At 42.9% G+C, this 23,903-nt stretch overlaps 3 protein-coding genes across 4 annotated transcripts in view; 2 read left to right on the forward strand and 1 right to left on the reverse strand.

Annotated features, from left to right (window-relative positions):
- The window catches only part of vldlr (very low density lipoprotein receptor), a 45,324-nt gene extending 41,109 nt beyond the window's left edge, over positions 1-4,215 (forward strand). For both annotated transcript variants that reach the window (XM_047570129.1, XM_047570130.1), the window contains 3 exons: positions 1,746-1,823; positions 1,947-2,116; positions 3,021-4,215. In XM_047570129.1, coding sequence (XP_047426085.1) covers positions 1,746-1,823; positions 1,947-2,116; positions 3,021-3,056 — 284 coding nt within the window. In that variant the 3' untranslated portion in view covers positions 3,057-4,215. The remainder of the gene's footprint in view (positions 1-1,745; positions 1,824-1,946; positions 2,117-3,020) is intronic.
- Positions 4,216-6,657: 2,442 nt separating this feature from the next.
- Positions 6,658-13,475, forward strand: kcnv2a (potassium channel, subfamily V, member 2a). The gene is made up of 9 exons (XM_047570350.1): positions 6,658-7,151; positions 7,312-7,449; positions 7,706-7,884; positions 7,972-8,143; positions 10,300-10,491; positions 10,600-10,854; positions 10,954-11,070; positions 11,352-11,477; positions 11,589-13,475. The coding sequence occupies exons 1-9, from the start codon at positions 7,014-7,016 to the stop codon at positions 11,826-11,828; spliced, it is 1,557 nt and encodes a 518-aa protein (XP_047426306.1). The 5' UTR covers positions 6,658-7,013; the 3' UTR covers positions 11,829-13,475.
- A 121-nt stretch (positions 13,476-13,596) lies between these two features.
- Positions 13,597-23,646, reverse strand: pum3 (pumilio RNA-binding family member 3). The gene is made up of 18 exons (XM_047570349.1): positions 23,531-23,646; positions 22,196-22,263; positions 21,860-22,111; positions 21,413-21,593; positions 21,234-21,309; positions 20,864-20,957; positions 20,682-20,748; positions 20,188-20,362; positions 19,877-19,980; positions 19,528-19,606; positions 19,338-19,436; positions 18,023-18,076; positions 17,532-17,612; positions 17,302-17,444; positions 15,929-16,151; positions 15,706-15,793; positions 14,878-14,968; positions 13,597-14,464 (listed from the first exon to the last, which is right to left on the reverse strand). Exons 2-18 carry the CDS (start codon positions 22,260-22,262, stop codon positions 14,335-14,337), a joined length of 2,004 nt encoding a protein of 667 aa, XP_047426305.1. The 5' UTR covers position 22,263; positions 23,531-23,646; the 3' UTR covers positions 13,597-14,334.
- Positions 23,647-23,903: the final 257 nt, after the last annotated feature.

The following is a 23,903-nucleotide window of genomic DNA, read 5'->3' on the forward strand; positions in this document are numbered from 1 at the left end:
CACAAGTATAGAAGCAAAGCTGAAGAGTTTCCTGTTTTCTCCTAAATGATTGCACTCGTGACTTTGATCCAGGTTGACCTTTCATTTTGTTTTTAAGCCGTAACATTGCAGGGAGCTTTCTGGCCCACTTTTCTTTCTGCACATGTGGTGCAGTGGACTGCATCCGCAACCTGATGTTGTGCATTATAAATGGATGCTTTGCAAATGTTAATGTCTCAGATGGTTAAAAATTCCCAGTTCAGCATGAGAGTGAACTAATATAAAAGTCAGGAGCAGCACCTAGTGGTAGAAACAAGGAAACGTCCTAAAACATCATGTAAGAGATTGACTCAGTTTGAAATAATGTGGTTGTTCAAATGTGATTTTGTGTAGTTTATAATACACAATGGATAGTAACTAAAATCAAATTCAGGACGAAAGGTTGTGAAAGAAGAAAAGCAGAAATCGGCAACTATTTTGGTTTTCAATATGCATTTACCTGCAACTAAAATAATTTATTACAATTGGTGTCTACTATTGTTGCGTTAGCTAAAAATGTTGTTTAGGAAATTTTTCATGATTGGTGTTCATTTTAAAACTTGATTTTCTAATATTTATATATTGATAATTGATCAGATGGTTCCTCATAGGCTTTTATGCAATTTGATAAGAGTGACAAAAATAACTGCATGTACCTCGCCCTTCTAACAAAATGTTAATACTCTGCAGCTCTTCTTGCAGTTGTGACTGGCAACTGTGGTGTTTTGAGCTAAATGCTAACATCAGCATGCTCTCACTGGTCCCGTAAATAAGCTGGTGTGTAGCACAGCTCATTGGTTGTACTGTAACCCTGACAAAATGAGTTCACCAGAGTCACCTTGGAAAGGAGACGTGAATGTGATTCAATTAGGTTTTTCAATTTTTTGTATTTAGATTCAACCTTATTGCTATTGTGCAGAGTACAGGAACAGGGCCAATGTTAAACAGTTTAGTTGTGTGTTTCACTCTGGACAGGAAGCAGTGGACAGATGGGCCAGAGATGGCCATTGCATCTGTAGGGGCCGGTTGCTACAACAGATCCTGCGCTTGGGTTTGATGGTTTCTGTTGATGTTGTTGTGTTTGGTGACTGAGAGCAATTCTTGTTGATGACATCACTGAGCAGCACAAGAGAAATAAACCCGGACTTTTGTGTTCGAGTTTGAGTCGCTTCCTTCAGCCAAGCTGTTTGTCAGTTATGTCACTGACACCAGAACACTTTACAAGCACCTATGTTAAAGTATCATTTGCATCATTTTAGTAACTTAATCCTCTTTAGATTTTTCAATGAGTTTGTTTTGGGAGATTGGTCCAACTTGAGCAAGATGTTTCAATACAGCAGGTTGCCATTAGTTTGTTTTGTCAGATCATCTTCAGTGTGTATCATAAGTGTTTTCAAGATTGTGAATATGTGATGAAGCAAGGCATTGTTTCTCAGTGTGCCTTGTGTAAACTCTATCTTAATTTGGTGTTTCTGTCATTTTGCATTAAGGTGTAATTGGCTCATGGCGTATTAACAGGAATTTGCCGTCTCCCCTGCATGAAGCATTCAATATCACACAGTAGCCACCTTCATTCAGAGGCTCCATGCTGCTCAGTCTGAAATGTGTCAAGCTAACTTCTGGTTAACGCTTCCTCCAAGGAAATCTCTTTAAAAGACCATTCTCATTGACGTCTGCAGCATGTGTAAGCCTTGCCGTGTTAACCTGAACTTTGGTTTGTCTTTCAGAAGCCAATGTAAGCACTTCGATTCAAGTGAACTCCACAGCCAGAGGCTCTACTGCAGCCTGGGCCATACTTCCCGTCTGTGAGTAGAAATAACTTAGAAATACACTTAGACACAGAGACGTTTGGCTATTTGAGGAATCTCACTGCTCAGCCAGTTTACTAAATGTTACCTGACCCTTTGTCCTTTCATCTCTCTGGACAGTGCTCATAGCGATGGCAGCAGCAGGCGGGTACCTGATGTGGAGAAACTGGCAACTAAAGAACCAGAAGAGCATGAATTTCGACAACCCCGTCTACCTAAAGACAACAGAAGAAGACCTCAACATCGACATCACCCGGCACGGCGCCAATGTGGGACACACTTACCCTGCGGTGAGTCAATAACCCCAAAGCAAAGGGCAACATGGCTAAGAATGTGTCTGTCAGATATTACATCAGATATTAAATAAAGTGACATAAAAAAAAACACATGAGGCTTTTTGACAAACAAAATGGGCTCAGTTCTGATCCGCTGACCGTTTCTCCTCATCCACCTCCATCGGTGGCTAAAACTTGACCAACCATGGCTTTTGCTAACTCTTAAGCTAGGTCTACACGTAGTTTTTCAGACAGCATCAACACACTTCTCTTCCATTTTGCTTGTTTGGTGTCATCATGATGATGACGGGTCCATCCATGAATGGAAGTGTCATCTTGTTCCTGTTCCTGTTGTTGAACCTGTTCTGTTGGTGGAAAGCCCCAATAGTCATGTAGGTACAGTGAGGCTGATAGTAACTGGAACATACTGTATATAATAATGAATTATTTACATTGGCACCATTCTCTGAATAATACAATAACAGAATTCAAAATAATCAGCTGCAGCCTTAGTGTGCCTTCAAATTCACTCTGAAACAGAAGTTGCCTGCTGCATGTTAAGGACCTCCACTCTCACCCTGACCTTACGGCCTGTAGTAATCTTTAGTCCATTATTGGCCATCCAGAGTGCATCTCTCTATTCACAGATTAAACGGATTAAGCTAAATCCATCCAGAGCCAGGATGGACACAAACCTCTGGCATCACCCTCACAGCTGCAGCAGATATCGCTCTGCACACCTAGACTGAGAAAAGACAAAAAGAGAAAAATCTCCCGAAATAATAAATGATTGTTTTCACAAGAAACATTGTGGGATACATTAAAACTCTCTCACCTATAGGACAGAACCAGTGAATGCATTTATTGATGAATAATAAAGCCAGTCCAATCTGTCTCTCCCTTTTCTTTCTGTCTCCAGATCTCGATAGTAAGCACAGAGGACGATTTATCCTGATCGTGTTGGGTTTTTTTTGATTTGTTTTTGTTATTTTCTCCACGGCTGCCGGTATTGTGGCATGGCGCCTCCTCGTTTCCATGCCGGCGGTTGTCCATAGCAGCAGCAGCAGCAGCAGCAGCAGCCCTTACAGTACGACCACATGCCTTCTGAAGTGCATTATATTACCTGTGGCAATGAGGAAATGTTATTTATTATGTGAATATTGCAATGAAGTGTGTCACAAACGCTTTCCACTCAGCATCCGAAGTGTTAAGGATATTATTTTATTTATTTTTTTCCATTTGGTGTTTATAATTTTTGGCCACAGAAAGCTTCCTGTCAGTTCTCTGCCTCACTCTCTTAAAGGACATCATTTCTATTTTCACAACAGACGAGAAGAGATGAACATCAAGAGTCTGATGGCCTCTTAGGGGACTGTCTGTGTTCAGACTGAACTACAAGACAGATTTTCTCTCCGCTAACTGTCCTAAACATGATGTGAAACTGGATCTGAGCTCCATGGACTTCACATGGCAAAAGTTTGAAGATGGTGCGAGACTAGAGCATCAAGCGTTGCTTAGGACTGAGGCAGTAGCTGGGGAAATTTGATCCAAACTTTATTTTCATCTGATCACATTTGAATATTTAGTCATATTTTGGGCAGTAATAACTAAAATATGTAAGTTTTCTTTTTTCAGTTTTCCTGAACTGCATTCTTACAGTCTAATCTCCTTATTGTTATTATTATTGATGTTCATATTATTATTGTTACTGGAGCTCTGTTAAAAATGACCATGGTCGCAGCATTTGTAAACAGTGTATATAATTACCCATCACCCCTCAGAGACATGACATCTGACCAGGACTCTTCAATGCACTTTGATCAAATGTTCTTGTGTAAATAAGATTGTATACATTTGACTTGAAATCAACTTTTTGCTATGGTTGGGTATCGTACCAGGGTTAGAGTTCAGATGTATTTAAGAAGACAAAAAAAAAAAAACACAACTGAATTTGGTAAAACTATTTTGTATGTTTGTGTGCTGTTGCTGTGAACTTTTCTAGCCTTGTACAGTGAAGGGGGAACACAATAAAAACTAAAGAGCTCTGTATCTGTGACACAAACTGATTCGCAATCACTTTGAAATTAAAACCTAAACCACAACATTGTTCAAAACATGTCGTTCCGTTTGTTTTTTTTCCTTTTCCTGTCATGCATGAATGGGGGCTGTATATTTATGTGGGTCTATGATCGCATGCCTCTGTGGGCGTTTGGTCACTGGGCTAATTCTTAGGTTAATTCTTTCAGTTCTGCATGATGGTAGAAGGTGTTTGTGCCTAAAATACTGGTGAGAAGCTGGAAAGCTTTCTGTTAGAAGCCACTGACCGATAACACACTTGCACAAGTTCAGGTCTACAAAGAAATGGCTCTGGTGTAGAAGAACTGCCCTCAACTGCCTCCTGCACTTTGGGGCAAACTTCCACATACCGACCATGATTCGGTCGACACCAAAGTCACTTGTCTTTGGCCTTGAAACGATTCAGTGACCCTCTCGATATCAGAGATGGAGACTGAAACAGTTGCGATAATGACTATTTACCCACGGTTTAGTCCAACTGTCCTTGTTTCAGCTTTTTTTTTTTTTTAAAGAACTGCCATAGCCTGGGTGAGTATGTTCACAGAAATATCTCTCATTTAAATAATAATAAAAAAAAGTTCAACGTATCACCCGTGACCCTGTCCAGCTGACCTAGGTCAACCACTTGTCTCCTGCAATAAAAGCTACGATCAAGTAGGAAGCCCCTGTTGACAATAACTTTAAATCGTTCCTTCCTCTCTGCACCCATCAGTCTGTTTAATCTGCAGAAAATCTCCACTCCTGTCTTGTCTCACGCGGATCAGGGCAGCTTGGGGGGGTCGAACAGGAGGAAGTGGGTCGAGGGCCGATAAGTCGTTTTATTTGGAATGAGCCGGACCCATGCGCTCATTATCCCTGTTGAACTGAGGCCAGGATTAATCTCCACCTATCTGGCTGCTTGAGTCAGCACGGGGTCAAAAAATATGTCAAACGCGCATTTGGATGAATACAGATGTGAAGGTCATGAATGGAAAATGCTGAACGTGTCCCTTTGTTTGGGACGGAGAATTAGGTCTTTGTTTGAGAAATGTCATTTAAGCTGATGGGTTGTACATTGAACTAAACCCAAATAACTCTATTCCTTCTCTTCTCGAAACAGGCTTCAAGTACTGCAGCTGCCTTGTTGCCTTCCCAGTGTTTTTGTGCATTGAAATATGCAATATGAAAAACTCCATCTGTCTATCTCTGCTGCTGTTCCAGAGGCAGTTCATGGTGTCAGCAGCCTAACTGAGTTCACCCGTGCTTCCTCTCCCCAGCTGGTTTTCTTATCCTTGTAAGGGATCCCACAGCGTTTCCAGGCCTCTTAATATATAATCTCTTGCGCGTGTTCTCGGTCTACCCCGGCGGTCTCATCACTTGGAAGTGCCTGGAAAACCTCCAAGGGACGCCCCCCTCTTACTCGAAGCTATAATAGTGGATCCACTAATAATTCAAACGATATACTTTTCAGTTTAGCCAATCTTCACCACAACAGTCTGGCCCAGCTAATGATTCAACCAAAGCAACTTTAGGGGTGAGTCCAATCCCAGACTGCTCTTGCGTTTGCTATAGGAAAAATATGATCTCCAATACACACTTAAATGAGTACAAGTACAAATTATTACTGATTGGCATGTCTTGTCATATATTAAGACATTTTTGCACGTGCGTGACTAAAACCTTGTCAAAGCTCTTATGGTCAAACTGATTTTTTTTTTTTTTTTTTTTTTTTTTTTAAAGCTGGTGACCAGTGCCTGAAAATAAGAATAAATGTTTGTGTTCTCTTAGGATGAATGCTTTATGTCTCCTGAAGGAGCGGGTCCTCTTCCATGGACTCCACCGAGGTGGTTTTACTGTAGCCCTCTTAAGCTGCCCTCTTAAACATGTTAAGAAAACGAGGGGTGTTCAGTTTGTCGCAAAGTGTGTAGACCGTGAATGTACAAGATATTGGTTCAATCTGTGTATTTATTGAAGCTGCATTCACCGATCAGGCAGAACGTTATGACCACCTTCCTGTGTGTAGGACTCTCCAAAACAGTTGGGACTCATCAGAGAATGGACGCGCTTTTTGAGTTGTTCTTAAATCTTTTCTGTGTGTCTGTGTCAGGCTGCATCCTGCTGGGGATGGCTGCTGCCATCAAGGAGTGTCATTGGTATGGGGTGGGGGTGTCTGGTCTGGTCTAGGTGGGTGTTACGTACCTGTGCCCAAGTGTTAACATGCACTTGAATGAATGCCAGATCTAAACGTTTCTCAGCAGAACACTGGATTGTCACAAGATGCTCCTGTCAGTGGTTTTAATGTTGTGGCTGATAGGTGTCTAGTCACTGTAGTATAGGTACAGACTATCTGTTCAGCTGTCTTTGTCCTGTCAGGTGTGGGGGAAAAAAATGTGAGCTATTCTTCCATTGACTTCCCTCATTGTCGGGTCAAACCCAGAGGGCTTCTTCCACAGTCAGTTTTCTGGCTACACATCCAGTCGTAGTTAATTCATTTTGGACTGACTTACTGACATCTAAGCCCTTACAAGATGGGTAAAGACCTGGTTATTAAAACGAATGCAGTGTAAACCCCATTTTACCAGATTCACCAAGTTATGAAATGCTGGAGTAAGTGGGAGGGGACGGAGAGGGAGAGAGATCAAGAGCCAGACAGAAGAGGATAATGGTATTTAAAACTTTAAGCACCCAGATCATCTCAGTCAGCAGGACTGGACGACGACAGTCACTTCCTACCTCATGACTCGGTGTGGTATCTTCTCTGACTGTGTGTGAGCAGGTGTGTGTGTGTGTGGCTGGGATGTCTCTTGGCGCAGTTAAAGTGTTTATGGACTGAACTCGTACGCTTGGAGCAGGGACCATGCTGACCCACCTCAGAGCTCGCAGCAGGAGTTTGTTCCCCAGCTATAAACCCGGCAATCGGACCAACGCAGTCAAAGAGCCAGAAGAGCACCTGGACTTAGTCCACACCTTTGTTAAACCATGGAACTCCATGCAGGTCAGACATCTTTTTTTTTTTTTTTTTTTTTTTTTCTGGGTTTACTATTTTTTTTTTAATTTTTTTTTTATGCTACGTCACTATATAGTCTAAGCAGCCTTAAACTTTCCATTCCATCCTCGGTGTTCTTCTGTGGCTTGATACTGTTTTATCTGTGAAGGACCTGGGTAGAGACATCTACGATCTGTATGCCGAGTACGAGGATGAGGAGGTGGAGGATCAGTTGCTGGTGTCTCCCTCCCGCCTGCTGCACTCTCCAACCAGACATTTCACACTCAACATCAACGTTGGAGGAACAGTGAGTTATTTTTCGAGCTTAGACCTGCAGATGTCCATATGTGAAGTCACCACTTGCAGGCAAAGACAGACGGAGGCAGTAGCCTCTTGTGCTGCCTGTGGGCACTCCTTGTTGCAGTTGATGCTTTTTTGGATACTGCAAAACAATTTGTAGACATTTTGTGACTTAGATTCTGAGAAATATTTAGAGATTTTCAATTCACATTCTCAGTTTTTAGTGTTGACTAAACGATTCCTTCTGTTTTTGATGTGTCCAGGTGTACCACCTGCCCTACAGGTTAGCTGCCAGGTATCCAAAGACACGGATTGGCCGGTTGGCCACGTACACGGACCACAGCAAGAAGCTGGACCTTTGTGACGATTATGTCGTCCAGAGCAACGAGTTCTTCTTCGACCGCGACCCAGAGATCTTCCACAACATCTTCAACTTCTACAGGTGACGATGGCACTATATGAAACGGGGTTGCAACAAGCCAACACGATGAGATTCCATCTCTCCTGTTTTTCTTTCTCTGTCCATCAGAACTGGAGAGTTGTGGATTAAAGACGAGCTGTGCCCCCGCAACTTCCTGGAGGAGATAAACTACTGGGGCGTCAGAATCAAGAACAGCAAACGCTGCTGCCGCATCTCCTTCGAGGAGAGGCAAGACGAGCTGAACGACCAGCTGAAAATACAGAAGCAGCTGATGGCGGAGGTGTGCTCTTCATTTGTAATTTCCTTACGTTTTGTGATGTAAATTCACATCATCAGGTGCTGTGATAAGGAGCAGAGATGGTTTTGATAGGGTAAAACATCTCTTTAGAGTCACAAGCTTGTAAAATAGGCAGTAAAAGACATAAACAGCAAGTGAGACATTTTATCCTCAAAGTTGACGTGTTAGCAGGAAAAGTGGGCATGTGTAAGGATTTGACAAGGGTCAAACTGTGATGGCCAGACAACTGAGCATCTCCAGAACTGTAGCTCTTGTAGGGTGTTCCCAGTCTGCAGTGGTCAATATTTGTTGCGCAGCAGGATGCATAGGCACAGAGGTAGGGCCAAGTCTAATGTCTAATGAATCACGTTTTCATTTACATCAAGTGTATGGCTGGGTGCATGTTTGTCATTTACCAGGGTGCACTATGGGAAGAAGACAAGCTAGGGGAGGCAGTGTGATGCTTTAGGCAACGTTCTGCTGAGAAACCTTGGGTCCTGCCACCCAGTGTAGATGTTACTTGGACACATACCACCTACCTGAGCATTGTTGCAGACCATTTTTCATGGAAGCGACATCGCATGATGGCACCCTGCCTCCAAATTCCCTAAATCTCACTTCAGTTATAGATCAAATTAGATCTATGGAGGCCCCACCTCAATACAGGACATAAAGGATCTGCTGCTAACATCTTGGTGTCTATGACTTTAAGGGTCAGGACGGTTTTGGCATAGATGGACCACCAACACAACATTAGTAAGTGTATGTTAATGGATCAGAGTAAATGATAACTTAGTTCTGACTTAATTTCCTCTTAACTGAACACATTTCGAGTACCTTTTGGAGAATGTAGTGGCAGTGCAGGATTTAAAAGGGGCTCCCAGATTCTTCAGGCTATGACCTGACTTAGAAGCTTCAGAATGTGTCAAAGAACGTTTAAGATTCGGTATATTGCAAACATCTGATAAATATGACATTTATTGTGTACACTGTCATAGTAACATTAAATCAGGTAATGCAATCTCCCAGTCATCTTAAGTTATTGATAAGCGGCAGCTTATAATCACAAGCCCGAACGCCTGTAATTATGAGATGGTAAGTCCCATAAGGGAAACATTTCCCCTTCTAAACTTTAGGTCTAATTTGAATAAAATATACTCAAAGAGCAAATGGTTTACTTATACAGTACCACTGAGTTTTTTAGCCCTTCATAATTTTCTGTACAAAAATGACTGAAAACATCAGTTGATTTTCACACAAATCTTGGAAGTGACTGAAGAGGAAAATGAGAAGAACAAAATGGATCTTAATCCAATGGAAATATTGGTGAATGACCATAAGCAAACAGTTCATGTGAGGAAACGCACCCACATCTCAGAACTGAAGTGGTTTTGTCTTGAGGAATGGGCTTTGTCTTCCTCCAAGCTTTTGTAGATGACAGACCAGCAGTTACCATAGACAGTTTCTGTTACTGCTGCAGAATGGGGTCAGACCAGATACTGCAAACAAGGAGTCATGTACTTTTGCAACACACAGGTGATTTTCTTAAATAAATACGTGCACAAGTACAACTTTTGAGCTTTATTTGTTTCATTGGGATCTCTTTGTCTACTTTCACGATTTCCACTGATGTTTTTAGTAATTTTTAAGCGAAAATGCAGAAAAGTAAGAAGGTAACATTTGTGGAGCTCCTCAGGGTACCAGAGTGAGTATAATTCAGTTTCAGTGGAATGAATTATCTATGAACTATGTAATGAATTAATTATTTTTACTGGCTGCCTGACTCCTTGTGCCGCAAAATGTTATTTTTTTTTCCCCAACCTGAGATTTTGTAACTAATCTGTTGGCTGACTTGAGTGTGTCTGACCTACATTTTAAATCACCGCTCCGCGTCCTGACAGATGGGGAGAGCAGAATAAGCTTTTCCTTGGCACCGATATGGACAGATGTTTCTTTCACCATTTCAATTCAAAACAGTTTATTGTGCCAGTTGTGTGTTGTCTTGACTTTTAGTTATTAGTCCTTAATGTGTTTGATTGTTTCGCTTCAGCTTCACCTCAAAATGAGACGTTTAAACCTCCTTTTTTCTGTTTCCATTTGCATTCACAGCGTGTAACACGCTTTTGTTTTCCATAACTATGATGCGTATCGGACCTCAGGTGGAGATGGAGGAGGACGAGTCTGTATTTTATGGCATGGCCTTCGGGTCCGTTCGGAGGGAAATCTGGAACCTGATGGAGAAGCCGTTCTCCTCCATCACCGCCAAGCTGATGGGAGTGGCCTCCTCCATGTTTGTGCTGGTGTCGCTCGTTGCCATGACGCTCAACACCGTGGAAGAGATGCAATACAAGGTGTGCTTCTTTTTTTTAATGTGCACAACAGTTATACACTTTAAGAGATACACACTGAATGTTCTACAAGTAAAGAGTCAGCAGCAGGGTTTTTACTGTGTGTTGTAGACGGCGTCGGGTCAGCCCAGCGGTAGATTCTACGGTGAGTGCGTGGAGTCGTTCTGCATCACCTTCTTCACCCTGGAGTACCTGCTGCGCCTGCTCTCCACCCCCGACCTCAAGTGCTTCGGGCGCAGCGTGCTGAACACGGTGGATCTGATCGCCATCCTGCCGCACTACCTGCAGATGATGCTGGAGTGCTTTGAGGACGAGGACATGCACCTGCACTCCGGGGACATCCTGACCGTGGCCCGCGTCGGAAAGGTAAAGACGAGGCTGGTGAAAAGTCCATAAAACATCCAGGTACTTGGCTCAAATGGCCCACATTTGAAGTCGCTGGTCTTTGTTATCCCCCGCCTGCAGGTAGGACAGGTTCTGAGGATCATGCGTCTGATGAGGATCTTCAGGATCTTGAAGCTGGCGCGACACTCGACAGGCCTCAGAGCCTTTGGCTTCACACTGAGACAGTGCTACCAGCAGGTAACACACGATAAATCATCCAGTTTAACAGTCCAAAAACAACTCTAATTTATTTAAGCATATCAGGCGATTCAATTCAATTTTATTGATATAGTTGTATTATTTTTTGAGCTGTTCATTATTCTAACTCTCACAAAGAGCGCTGTAGTTGTTCAATGATAAAAGTGAATCGTCAAAAACCCAACTTGTCTAATACTACTGTACATTGCAAGTGTAGTTGCAGTCTGAACTTTGTTGGGGAAGCGGTGGAGAAAGTGTGTGACAGAACCTTCTCTCTGCAGGTGGGCTGCTTACTGCTCTTCATTGCGATGGGGATCTTCATGTTCTCCGCCATGGTGTACACAGTGGAGCACGACGTTTACGACACCAACTTCACCTCCATCCCGCAGGCTTGGTGGTGGGCCGCCGTGAGTCTCCATGTCTCAGCATTTCTCTGCAGGGTGGTCATCACGTGCAAACCAATGCCAGGAATTTAACACTTAGTGTTCTTCTTCCATCCTCCTTCCTCCCCCCTCCAGGCGAGTATTTCCACGGTCGGCTACGGCGACATGTTTCCAGAGACCAACCTCGGCCGCATCTTCGCCTTCGGCTGCATCTCCTTCGGCATCATCCTCAACGGCATGCCCATCTCCGTCCTCTACAACAAGTTCTCGGACTACTACACCAAGCTCAAGGCCCACGAGTACACCGCCGTCACAAAGGCCCGCGGGAAGTTGCACCTCACTCAGAGGGCGGCGAAGAAGTTCAGAGTGCTGTGATGGCGCTGTGCAGCTGGGTGAAGTGGTCACGTTGTGGAAGCCAACTGCGAGAAGTCGGACGCCAAAGAGTAAAAGCACGGGTTCCTGATCGTGGAGTCTGCAAACGGTTCCTTAAAACCGGCTGGAGTAAAGTTCCATCTGAACTGCAGAGGGTGGCATACTGTTGGAAAACCCTCTACCCACACATATTTAATGTTAGATTCACATAAGATTCACCAGACTTGACCACTGTAAGGAGGACAAAGTTGACCTGGACATTTTCCTTGTATTCCTTTTCATATATCAGACATGTGTATATGCAGAAAATCTGTAGGCCAGGGACAACATATTGGTATACTGGTCACTTTTGAGCAGGCTTTGGTTGGATGCTCCTCTCATACCCTGTCACCAGGTTCACATGTTGGGTTCATCAAATACCTGTTGTAGTGCTTTTAAGCTACCCAGTTAAAGACTTGATTTCTCAATGCTAACTCCATTCTCATGGCTAAAGTTGCTAATTGTACTGTAAACAATGACCTGCACAACAGTATAACAGTTTCTTCACATCCAATGGCCACATCAGAAACCCTAAAAAGGATGGCATAGCGGATGAAAAACTCAGAAGCAGGAGAAAAGGAGTAAAGAAAACAGGAGTCCACCTCCATACTGTACATACGCGTGTGAACTAAGTGGCTGGTTGGAAGAATGGGAGATGGAAATAAAATAAGAGGGAGGATCGCTGTCTGGCAGACAGTCTTTACGGCACACGCACATTCACAGTTTGGCCAGACTCAAGCTTGTGCGTGCCCGTTCCATTTATATTCACACATCTGGCACACCTCCTCCAGACGATTCCTGGAAAGCAAGCGTAGACCACAGGGACTATGGCTGCAGTCGTAACAGCCCTTTCTTTCCCGTTAAACCCAGTGCAGGCAGAGCGCATAATGAATGAGAGGATGTCAGGGCGGGACAAGGTTCTTGTGTTTTTCATTAGATCTACACACATCTGTGTAACAGCTGTCCTCATCACCTTCATCGGTGTCCTCTGCCACGCTCTATTCCTCAGTCTCTAAAGCTCACATGTAATCCAGGATCAGAGAGCGAACGACAACAGGATAGAAATGAATCAAAAGTTAAAGATCGGACATCTGGACGATAGACGTTTTTATCCGGCCCATGTGTCTCTGATAATAAACCTGTCCCGCTCTGTGTGAATAAACTGACCATCGGCGCAGGACCTGTTTCACCACAGCCACAGTGAGACGAAGTAATAGGTAAGGTTTAGGTTCTGTCCTTCACTGATGCTGATCTTGTGTCTGGAAACTAGCAACTTCCAGATGTTGCAGTGAGATCACTTAGGGGCTGCTGTCTACATATGTTCTCATGCTGAGCCATCAGATGCAGAAAGCAGCAACAATAGACGTACAGATCTGCCTTGGTGGCAGTGGCTTCTTTAAGCGCAAATGTCTCAACTGATTGAAAAACACTCAAGTTACAGGTGCTAAATCAGACTCGAGACAGATCTCAATACAATCCAGCTTTTGTGTGATGTGGTGGATGAATAAGTCTGATCCATAGAAGCCTTACCTCGCAACTTCTGCTACAGTCTTGATGCCAGAAACCATAAAACATATATAACGTACAGCCATCCTAATGTTATGGCTCATCGGTGTAACTAATGGATACAGACAATCTGGGAGAATCTCATATTTGATTTCATTTTAGTAAGAGCAGTCCTGAATTGAATGAAAACCCTTCAGTGTGTAGTAGAGAACAGTTCCAGCTCATCTCATGGTCACAATATTCTTTATTATGCAAAAAAACATTACAACATATAAAATCTGAACTCAGGGCAACTTCACGTACATAAACTGACCGTCCAGCCCAAACGTCCATGGGTCCTGTTTAAAGGGCCGGTTCAGCCAGAGTGGTGGAAAAGCTTTAGGATCTATCTTTACCCAAATATATCATCGTGTGTGTGGTAAATTCTCAAACGGTTCATTGCAGTTTTTATCTCAACTAGACAGGAGGTCTCTGATCATTTCCTGCTGATGCAAACTTGTCTTCCTAACAGAAACACTGCAGTTTCTACCCTGCAGTTTTCTTGAACCGTGTCAAACTCATCAAATGATAACGTGAAACACTGTCAGGAAGCGTTGAGTTCAAACGACAGCACAGAGACTGAAAAACCGGGAAAGTAGAAAAGCTTGTTAAGAATATGACATGACTCTTTTGTACTGGTCATGTCCTCCATATACTATCTATGTATTGTAAAACTGCCTTCTGTGTATTTTATTATCTTCATGTTGCATCAGTTTGTCTTCCAAACACTCTGATTATTACAATATTCCAGATTTCAAACAAATTCGCGTCCATTTTTTCCACCAGGGACTGAAATTACACATCAGTTGTTTCCACTTCCTTAGAAACGCTCCCATCCGCTGCTTTACACGTGGTATTTCCTTCCTCACTGCTGCAGAGGAAGTGATGTGTTTCATGTCGACGGTTTGCTTGAAATTAAAGGTCTCTACTTGTTCAGGTTCTCCAGAAGGATTTCAACTCCTTTGTTGTTGCTGATGCTCTTGAGCTCTGACGTGATGGACTTCAGCGCCGCCTTCACCTCTGCAGCCACGGACTTGTCACAGCTGTTCAGGAGGCTGCACACACACAGAGGAGAGATTTCACTGTGAGCGCGTATCCTTTTAGAGCAGGTTTCATTTACGACAACAACGCACTAACGTAGCCACTCATGCAATGTCCTGACTTGAATGGTTGATTTGGTGCAGGGACAGTTCACTCAAGTCCTAAATGTTTTCAGACTCCATAAAGACTCTGCAGAGTAACTCAGATCTCCACACATTTGTTGTTATTAAATGTCTACACAGGAAGATACTACACAAACTCATCAGCCAGGAAGTCTGAAAAGCATAATGCATGCTGTTATCACACTGTAGAGACGAAATGCAAATAAGAAGTCATTTTAGTAAAAAGGTTTAAGTTAGGGAACAAGTGCTTAAGGTCAGTCTCCTGAGAGTCAGTGCAGCTCACTGTAATGTGAAAACACACTGACCCGCACAGAACCATGGCTCCTCTGTTGACTTTGACCCAGCTCTTCATTGTATCTGTTCCAACGGTGTCCACCAGTATCCTGGCGAAACGCTCTGACAGGGTGAGAGAGGTGGATGTTAACAGGGAAAAGGAAGAAGAGACAGAGAGCTACACCACAGCAGGACTGAATCAGTTCTGTTCTGATTAGTGTTTCTGTGTGTGTGTGTGTGTGTGTGTGTGTGTCAGGCTGCATCCTGCTGGAATGTGTGTCACTGCTATGGGGTGGGAGTGTCTGGTCTAGGTGGATGCTACATGTCTAAGTACATGAAAAGCAGTTCCAAAAGTTTCCCAGCAGAACACTGAACTGTCCCAAAATGGTCAAAGTTATTTAGTTCTCCTGTCAGTGGTTTTAATGTTGTGGCTGATCTGTAGGTTTTATGAATCAATATGAATAGAAAACCCAGACCACATAGAGTATCTCACAAAAGTGAGTACACTCCTCACATTTATTTAACACATAGACAACCCTGCACACCTGAGACTCTGTAACACTAACAAGTCACATGACACTGGGGAGGGAGAATGGCTGATTGGACACAGTTTCTCTTTGGGGTGTACTCACTTTAGCTGCTGGTGGTTTAGCCTTTAATGGCTGTGTGTTGACTTATTTTGAGGAGACAGCAAATGTTTTTATACAAGCTGTAGTCTGACTACTTTACATTGTATCATATCTTCAGTGTTGTTCCGTAAAAAGATCTATTAAAATATTTACAAAAATGTGAAGGGTGTACTCACTTTTGTGAGATCCTGTATGTGTAAGTGCGGCAGGTGTGTGTTGTTGGGTTTTTACCTTCTTTTCCAGCCTCTGCTAATGTGACGTCCTGCTCTATGAGCCACTTGAGGACCAGGTGTCCTGCTGGATGCTCTGCTATGTGAAGCTACAGAGGAAACAACATGCCGTATTATATCACCTGCTAGCTGTTATAGTAACCATCCTAACGTTAGTGACCTCCATCCATTGAAGGAATTGTGAATTGTTGATTCCTCGGTTCAGTTAGAAATCGTCCCCTCACCTGTCCGTCGATCCCTCCAGGAACCAAGGTCTGCTTGGCCAGCTGAGCCACGGCCGTCATGGCGGGCCGCAGGTCGCCGCAGGCCGACGCCAAGATGTCACTAATGGTGACGCTGGTCGCTTTGTCCATCACCATGGTAGCAGCGTTGTCACGGAGATGATCCAGCAGTGGAGGGGAGACGACTTCCAGCAGCTCTTTCCTTCGAATGGCCACATCCTTTTTACTGAGAGAAGGAAACGTGGGACGTCAAACCCTTTTTCAATCAGCATTACGGACAGTTTAAACTCATGACTATAAGCAGACCTGTAAAGACTAAAAACGTGTTGCTTCCAAATAATCTTTCCTTTTCTTTCCATTAAAATCATTTTGATCAGTGAATGTGATGCTGTCAGGTTCTTCTCACCGCATGCAACTTGTATATCACATGTGAATAATTCTCTAATAGGAAGTTAACACTGACATCTGCTGGTCACATTCAAGAATTACAACAACGATACTGGTAGATTAAACAGAACTATATCAACCCTACTTCAAACATATTTAACTTAAACATTATATCAAACTTAAAAATTCCTTAAAAAAAAAAAAGAGTAACAGCAACGTAGTCAAACAAGTCATCAGGGCACCATTGAATTCAATGGGTCTGATTGGTTGAAGGTCTATCATGTATTGAATGAAATACAAATGGAGTGTTGGCAAACTCCATTTATCTTTATTCTGGAAAACGGAATCAAGTCTGACAACGTCAAGCTACAAAACATCAGTTTATCCTTATTTTCATAGTTAAGCTTCTTACAAATCCTATCCTCACATTGGTGACAGCTGGGGCTGGAGGAATTCAGTTTTTGTACAATACTGATTAGAACTGGGGATCATTCACAGTAACAAAATGGAAGTGATGTTACAGTGTAATTGTAGACATGTCTGAGATGTCACATTCACAACAACAGGATGAAAACGGAGACAGCTCAAAAACACAAGGTACGCCAGATAAAGGCCTAGCCTAGCCTAGCCTAGCTTAGCAGAGTGGTGATAACTGACAGATCAAAGACATTTTCCTCTTGTGAAATTTTCTGTTGCTGTGATTGTGATGATGGTAAAAATACACAAGGATTAAGGACATGTTTTGTATATCCTCCCTTCATCCTTCAGACTGCAAACAGAGAGAAGTAGCTCAAGTTTAACATTGTATATAAAGTCAGAGACGGTGATTAATAATCCCATATAGGCCTTATATCAGTTCTAAACTACAAAACCTTTTTACTCAACTTAACTAGGTAGTTACTGCTCTCTTATGATGTATGACATAGTATATATATGTTTCATGTCCTTGGTAGTCTGTCTTTGGTAGTAGACTCTCAGAGAGCTGTTACCTGTGTGCGTTTCCGTCTCCTCGCTCCAACACCTTGATGATCTCTGGCAGCAGGTGAGCGGGGTCTCTGGGGCTCAGCAGGTACAACAGAACCTTCTTACCGTATTTGTTGCCGATGACCTCGTCCAGAGACGACAAGATCTCCTGAACAGGGGACGCGAATGAGAACCATGAGTAAACCATTGGAACATGTACAGCTGGTGATCATTTAAGTGAAGGCTTCAGACTTACTGAGAGGACGGCCTGTTTGACCAGCTTGGTGTCGTCCACACAGTCGAACATGGCCAGGAGAACCAGGTGACCGAACTCCCCCTGTGCACAGACAACAGTCAGTCAGCATGAGGACGGTGAAGTTTTCTATCGTCTACATATGTTCTCAGCTTATTCGAGGAGTGATCTGACTGTGTTTGTCTTAATCCACAAAAACACGCACAACTACTATTATAAGTTCTACGTAAGAATTAAACTAAACAAACAAAGAATTTCATATGAAAAATTCCACCATTAGACATATTACATATTAAACACATCGGCATGTTTTGTTTAGATTGCCCAGACTGGATGTCTAAGCAGGGCCTTTAAACCAAAAATAATTCCAGGTAAACATTTAAAATTTGCTCAGGCTAATACATAAAGATCCATTAGCCTCTAGTCTTTCTAAGATCCAGTGAGCTAATAAAATACGATCAGCTTCTATCAATAAGTTAGCAGGGAGAACTCACCGTAGCAAACTTCACCATGTACGTCTTCATCGTTTTGATGATGACTTTTCTGTCCTGAAAGACAATAAAATCTGATCAATGATTTGCTGCCGCTGAGAGGCAGATTGAGAGAAAGTGTGGAAGGTGCCAAGTAGGGCTGCACGATAAATTGTTAAAAACTCGCGATCTCGATTCGAAACACAACGATTCTTAGGCATTTTATTTCACGAGCAACATCACAAACAAATGCTCCCATTTCTTCCCGGATTTTTTTCAAGCGCCCCTAAAGGCAGCACTGCCGCTGACTCCTCCCTCAACCTACGGTAAAGCCTCTTTACAACACGTTATTACCATCTGCAGTTGAGTGTGCGGAAACAGTGAGGGATAGAAGCAGAGAGAAGTCAGCGATAAAGAGAGTTAAATAGACGGTGAAGAAACCCCAGGTGGTAGTGGTGAGAATCACCCACAGACCTGAACCAAACTCGTGCCCAAAAACATATGCTCTATATCACATGTGTCAAACATATGGCCCGCCGGCCAAAAGCGGCCCGCTATAGGGTCCGATCTGGCCCGCGGGATGAATTTGCAAAGTGCAAAAATTACACTGAAGACATTAACTGCAAATTTTCTAACAAGATGTACTACTTTTCCTTTTACACAATTTTAGTAAGAGCTGTGGACATAACACAACATTGAGACAGACAGAAATTGCACTTCTTTTTCTTAAGAAACATCTTGTTGTTCAAAGATTTTGTAATAGTGCAGGTCATTAAATGTAAACACTTTCATAATGTACTTCTTTGTGCTAAAACAAAGGGAAACATTTGAAGTTGTCGTTATTTGAAGGTCTGGCCCCCTTGAGATCATGTTGTTCTGTACTGGGCCCCTGAAGTAACATGAGTTTGACACCCCTGCTCTACATTGTAAGGAAATCTCAATGTCTGATACTCTACTTGAATGACCATTTAAATGTTTTTTTTGTTTTGTTTTGTTTTGTTAAAGTTCATCAGTGCAATAAACATTTTGTACACAAATCCTGCCAAAGAATCATGATCTCAATTCTAAGCAAAAAAATCACATTTTTTCCAGAGTCGTGCAGCCCTAATGCCAATCTTAAAATCTCTAAGCTCTAATTATGATAACAATGCCAATACACATACACAAGATACACAACAGCTACTATAGGTCCCAGAAGTTGCTAGTTTTGTTGGCTCCAGAGACTAACGATGGCAGCTTTTTTGTCCACCACAGATCCAGTTAGTGCTTTAAATTCATTGACCTTTTCTTTCCAATGTGGCTCCCACAGAGATTATAAAATACAACAGTGTGTACAAACCTTGGCTGCGCCGTGCCACAGACAGTGCATCGCCACTCGGGCTCCATCGTGCGTGTGAGCCATGTAGACGACAGACTCTCTGATGGACTCGATCATCTCCTGATCACATCAGAACAAACAAAGGTCAGTGGTAACCCTTTCAGAAATGATTTTTCTGAAATGTAAATGGAGGGTTCAAAGAGCTGCTTACTGTTCTCTGTTTGTCAGGCGCAAACAGGAAGAAATCCAGGAAGACTTTGTGGACCAGAGAATGTTTGATCACCTGTTCTCTGAAACAACGACAACACACGTTCAGTCAAAATGAAATATTTTTTTACAAAATATATGCAGTAAAAAGTCAATCGAATCATATGAGTTCACCCACAGTATGTGTGGCATGGTGTGCCAGAGTAAACATTTAACTGGTGGAAAAACAGGTTTTGAATAGCAAAATCACTCTAAACAAAGTAAATAACCTAACTGAAACTAGTGAACCCAGTCTGGAAAGGAAAATAAAACCAACGAAACACACAATGCTGTGTTGCCGTTTCTGCTCTTACTTCTGAGCCATGGGTGTGAGAATCTGCTTCATCTCGTCGATGATGCCGTTCAGCTTGTCCGGGTTCAGCTCCAGGACTTTCTCAAGGGTGTTGCACTGTGATGACTGGAGACAGGCACAGACACCATCATCCACTGTCCATACATTTTCACAAACCATAACCTCTCCATACAGACCAAGGACTTTATCTCCACCTACAACATTTCCAAGACTCCTCAGCGTATTCAAGATTCAAAAGAGAGAACCAGTCCAAAGTGCACAGTGTGAGTGATCAGCATTTTCTTTTTCTTGCAGGTAGCTAGGTGTGTGTACCTTGCAGAGGGCGAAGGTGTTGCCATACAGCTCGTCTGTGAGCATGAGTCTCTGTGCGAGCACGGCCTTGTCGTTGTAGGCGTACTCGATGATGGTGGAGGCGGCGGCGTGGCGGAGCATCGGCCGCACGTGACCTTTAAATGTTTTTATCACGCCCGCCACCAGCTCCTTGTCCCTGTGGATGAACCAAACACAGGTCTCATGGATAAACTGTAAACGTACATTCAGTTAACACATTATTAGCTTCTTCCCTGCCTACAATTTATTTTGTCATGGAAATTTGGTCAGGAGTCACTAAGTGAGAATGGATTATGCTCCAACAAAGACCTAACAGCCAATCAAATTGTTTGGTCAGGCTTCATGTGGTGATGGACAGAAGAGTAACAGCGCCATAGACATACATGTCATCTGAGCACCAGTGGCTCTGATTGGTTAGAGGACTATCTAATTGTGTCCAGTGTGTGTAGAAAAGAAAACTATCCGAGTCCACTCACCCGTACATCAGCAGTTTTTTCACCACATGTCGGCCATACTGCGACTTACACAAATTAACAATGTCATCTGCAGGAGAAAACAAAACAACACAAGTTCAAAGTGACTCTGCTCATTTTTGTTTAATGTTTCAGATTCTCCACGCGTCGTGTTAAACTACAGGCACACAACCAGCGGCGCTCACCTTTGATGTCCTCCAGCACCTCCTTTCTCTGCGCGTGACTGCCAAACTGGATGAAACACTGCAGCACTCGCACTGAGTCGTGAGCGTATGCCATCTGGAAGCAAAGCACGGTCACACCACAGCCCACGAGGTTCCATAAGGTTAAGACAAGATACAGAGACTGGGGTATTCATTTAAATAATGCATCAACACTGACTTCGGTTATTTAAATTATTGTTACTGACAGAAAAGATGAGCAATAAAGATATGACCCAACTGATTTAGATCAATCTTTCCTTTAAAATATGAGATGATAAAATATAGATGAGCTCCAGGTTCTGCTCATCTGCTGTTTCAAGCAAACAACGGGTATGAAACAGGTGACACCCACCTGTTTGATCTTTCCACGGATCAGGTCGTGAAGCTCGTCCATCAGCTTCTTCTTCGAGTCTTCGTCGCATTTTTTCCTGTCCACACATATCATGTGTCAATCAGCTTTATTGGCAGACGCAAAGAGACAAAATAATCTGCGTACGGGTGTCTACAAAGACAATATGGCCCCTCCTGTACCTCCTGAGGTCTCCCCACAGTTGTTTGGACCGACAGATGATCTGGAACATGTCCTTCCTCTCTGCCTCCTGCCGGTTCTTCTTTATCTCCTTCTTCCTCTGCTGCCGGTTCATCGTCATTTCCTCCGCTGACACGTCGTCCTTTGCTTTAAACTCGCCTTTCACCTTCTTAGCCTTCGGACCTGATTTCACAAACACAAACTGTATCACAACATTTGCATACAACTGCAAGGTCATCCAGAAAAACACCCTAACAAGAGCAGATGGGACCCATACTGGGAAGTGGCATGGTGATTAAACGTATTAATGGTACTATAGAACAGCAGCTCAGTATATTTCTGTACCATCCACCTCATGGTCACACTCAGTCCCAGTGTTTACTTCCAGTACAGGAGGTAAATAAGAGCTTCAGTTGAGATTGTTGCTAATGAAACAATCATATCCTCACCTTCCCCCTCTTCTTTGTCATAGACTGGCAGCTTTCTCTTTCCCTGTGGCCCTTTTCCACCTTTGGAGAAAGCAAACTTCTGTTTCTGATCTTTCTTGCCGCCATCTCGCCCCTTCCCTGGTCCGTTCCTCTTCTCGGCGCTGTTGTACGGTTTGAAGGGCTTTTTCCCGCCTGGTTTACCGCCTGGTTTACCGCCTGGTTTACCTCCTGGTTTACCTCCTGGTTTACCACCAAGTTTGGTCCCTATGGAATCTGGACAAAGCAAGAAACACCAGGGTCAATACTGCTTTAACGTGACACAGTGTACATGGCTGGCTGATATGAAACACGTATTACCTTTTCCTTTCTGGGTGAACTTCTTTCCACCCTTAGGAGAAAATGGCTTTTTGGATTTGGCTTCCATACTAATGTGAAACAGAGAGGAGGGCAACAGCAGAAAACATACAGAAAATTACTAAAAACCTGAAGCAATGTGACACAGAAGGTCGCACACACAGACCAGCCATATCATTATAACTGACTGGTCAAAATCACTGGCTGAATAATACCCATAATCTCGTTATCATGGGACCTGGCAGTGGGTGGGACATATTACCCTGTGTGTGAACATGTTGTCCATATCTTGATGTGACAGAAGCATGAATGATGGACGAGGATTTGAGGGACTTTGACAAGAGTCAAATTAAAGTGGCTAACTGGCTGGGTCAGAACATCACTGAACCTGCAGAATTTGTGAGTCTTGTTTCTGGTCTGCAATGTTTAGTACGAACCAAAAGTGGCCCAAGACTCATTGATGTACATGGGGAGTGAAGGCCGGTTGTGACAGAAAGGCATCGGAACACACAGCACATTGTGGCTTGTTGTGTACATGGCTGCGTAGCCACAGATCAGTCAGGAGTTCATGCTGAGGCCTGTCTACTGATGAAAGTGCCTACAAGGGACCCCAGAACAATGGAAGAAGATGTATGATAACACCAACATATGTCAGCGACATGCATTACTGCATTACTGTTGATATGAGGTTTGCTTGGTCTACAACATTGTTCAGGGGGTGCTAGATGCGAATCACTGTGATTCACTTCGTTTTGACGCTGTGGCTGATTGGTATATATTTTCAGGACTATATAACTCGTGGCTTCAATAAGACGCGCTACATGAGCTACATAATGACCTGGAAAAGACACTGTCAAGACACAGACCATATCATAAAAACCTAAACACAGCGACTGTTAAAACAGATGCAGTGTAAGACACAATTCAAAAGGAAACATTGTCTGTAATCCTATTCTGATCTCTAATTTGTATTTTTTTTCTACTTACTTATGCTTAAAGTTCTCCAAATGCTGTACACTGTCAAACTACAAGAAAAAAAATGATTCAACAATAAATTATTTCCCAGTACTGAAATTTCTGTATTCGCTTATTCGAGTATGTTATACTTGTAGTACGTTATATAATTTAACACTTTATTGTAGCACATTTGCTTTAATTAACGTTATAGTAGTTTAAGACTGTGTTGTAGCTAGCTTTTGCGTCAATAAAGGGTACGTTTTCCCCAAACCAGTTTCCGCTTAACGTAAATAACGAAAGTCAGAAACAGTTAGTATACAGACAAACGTTGCTTTATGATCAAAATGCAAAGTACAGAACATTTTTACAGGAGTAACTTACATGTCAGCTTTACACGCCGTGCTAGTCCCGTCCCATGCGTTCTGTAACCGACACGGTTTACGGCACGAAACGTCCAATCAAATTTGATCTTCCCTGCCGTAAAACGTAAGTAGTTGCGACAACCCACACACGTCGTCTAAAAGCAGTACAAGGCGGCTTGTAGCGTGTATAAATCGTAACCGACTGTCATTTGTTAAATATTTTTGTCGGTTCCTTACTTCATCAGTGTAGTGACGAAAACGTACCTTTGTTTAGTCTGTATCCGGGATTCTCTTCACTGTTGTGAAGCCGCCATGTTTGTTTACAGCTGACATTTAAAGGGACAGGCCCATTGACTCTATACACAGGTCCCGTTACTGTGATATCCGGATTA

This window comes from Mugil cephalus, chromosome 19 (genome assembly GCF_022458985.1).
Source record: "Mugil cephalus isolate CIBA_MC_2020 chromosome 19, CIBA_Mcephalus_1.1, whole genome shotgun sequence".
Lineage (NCBI taxonomy): Eukaryota > Metazoa > Chordata > Actinopteri > Mugiliformes > Mugilidae > Mugil > Mugil cephalus.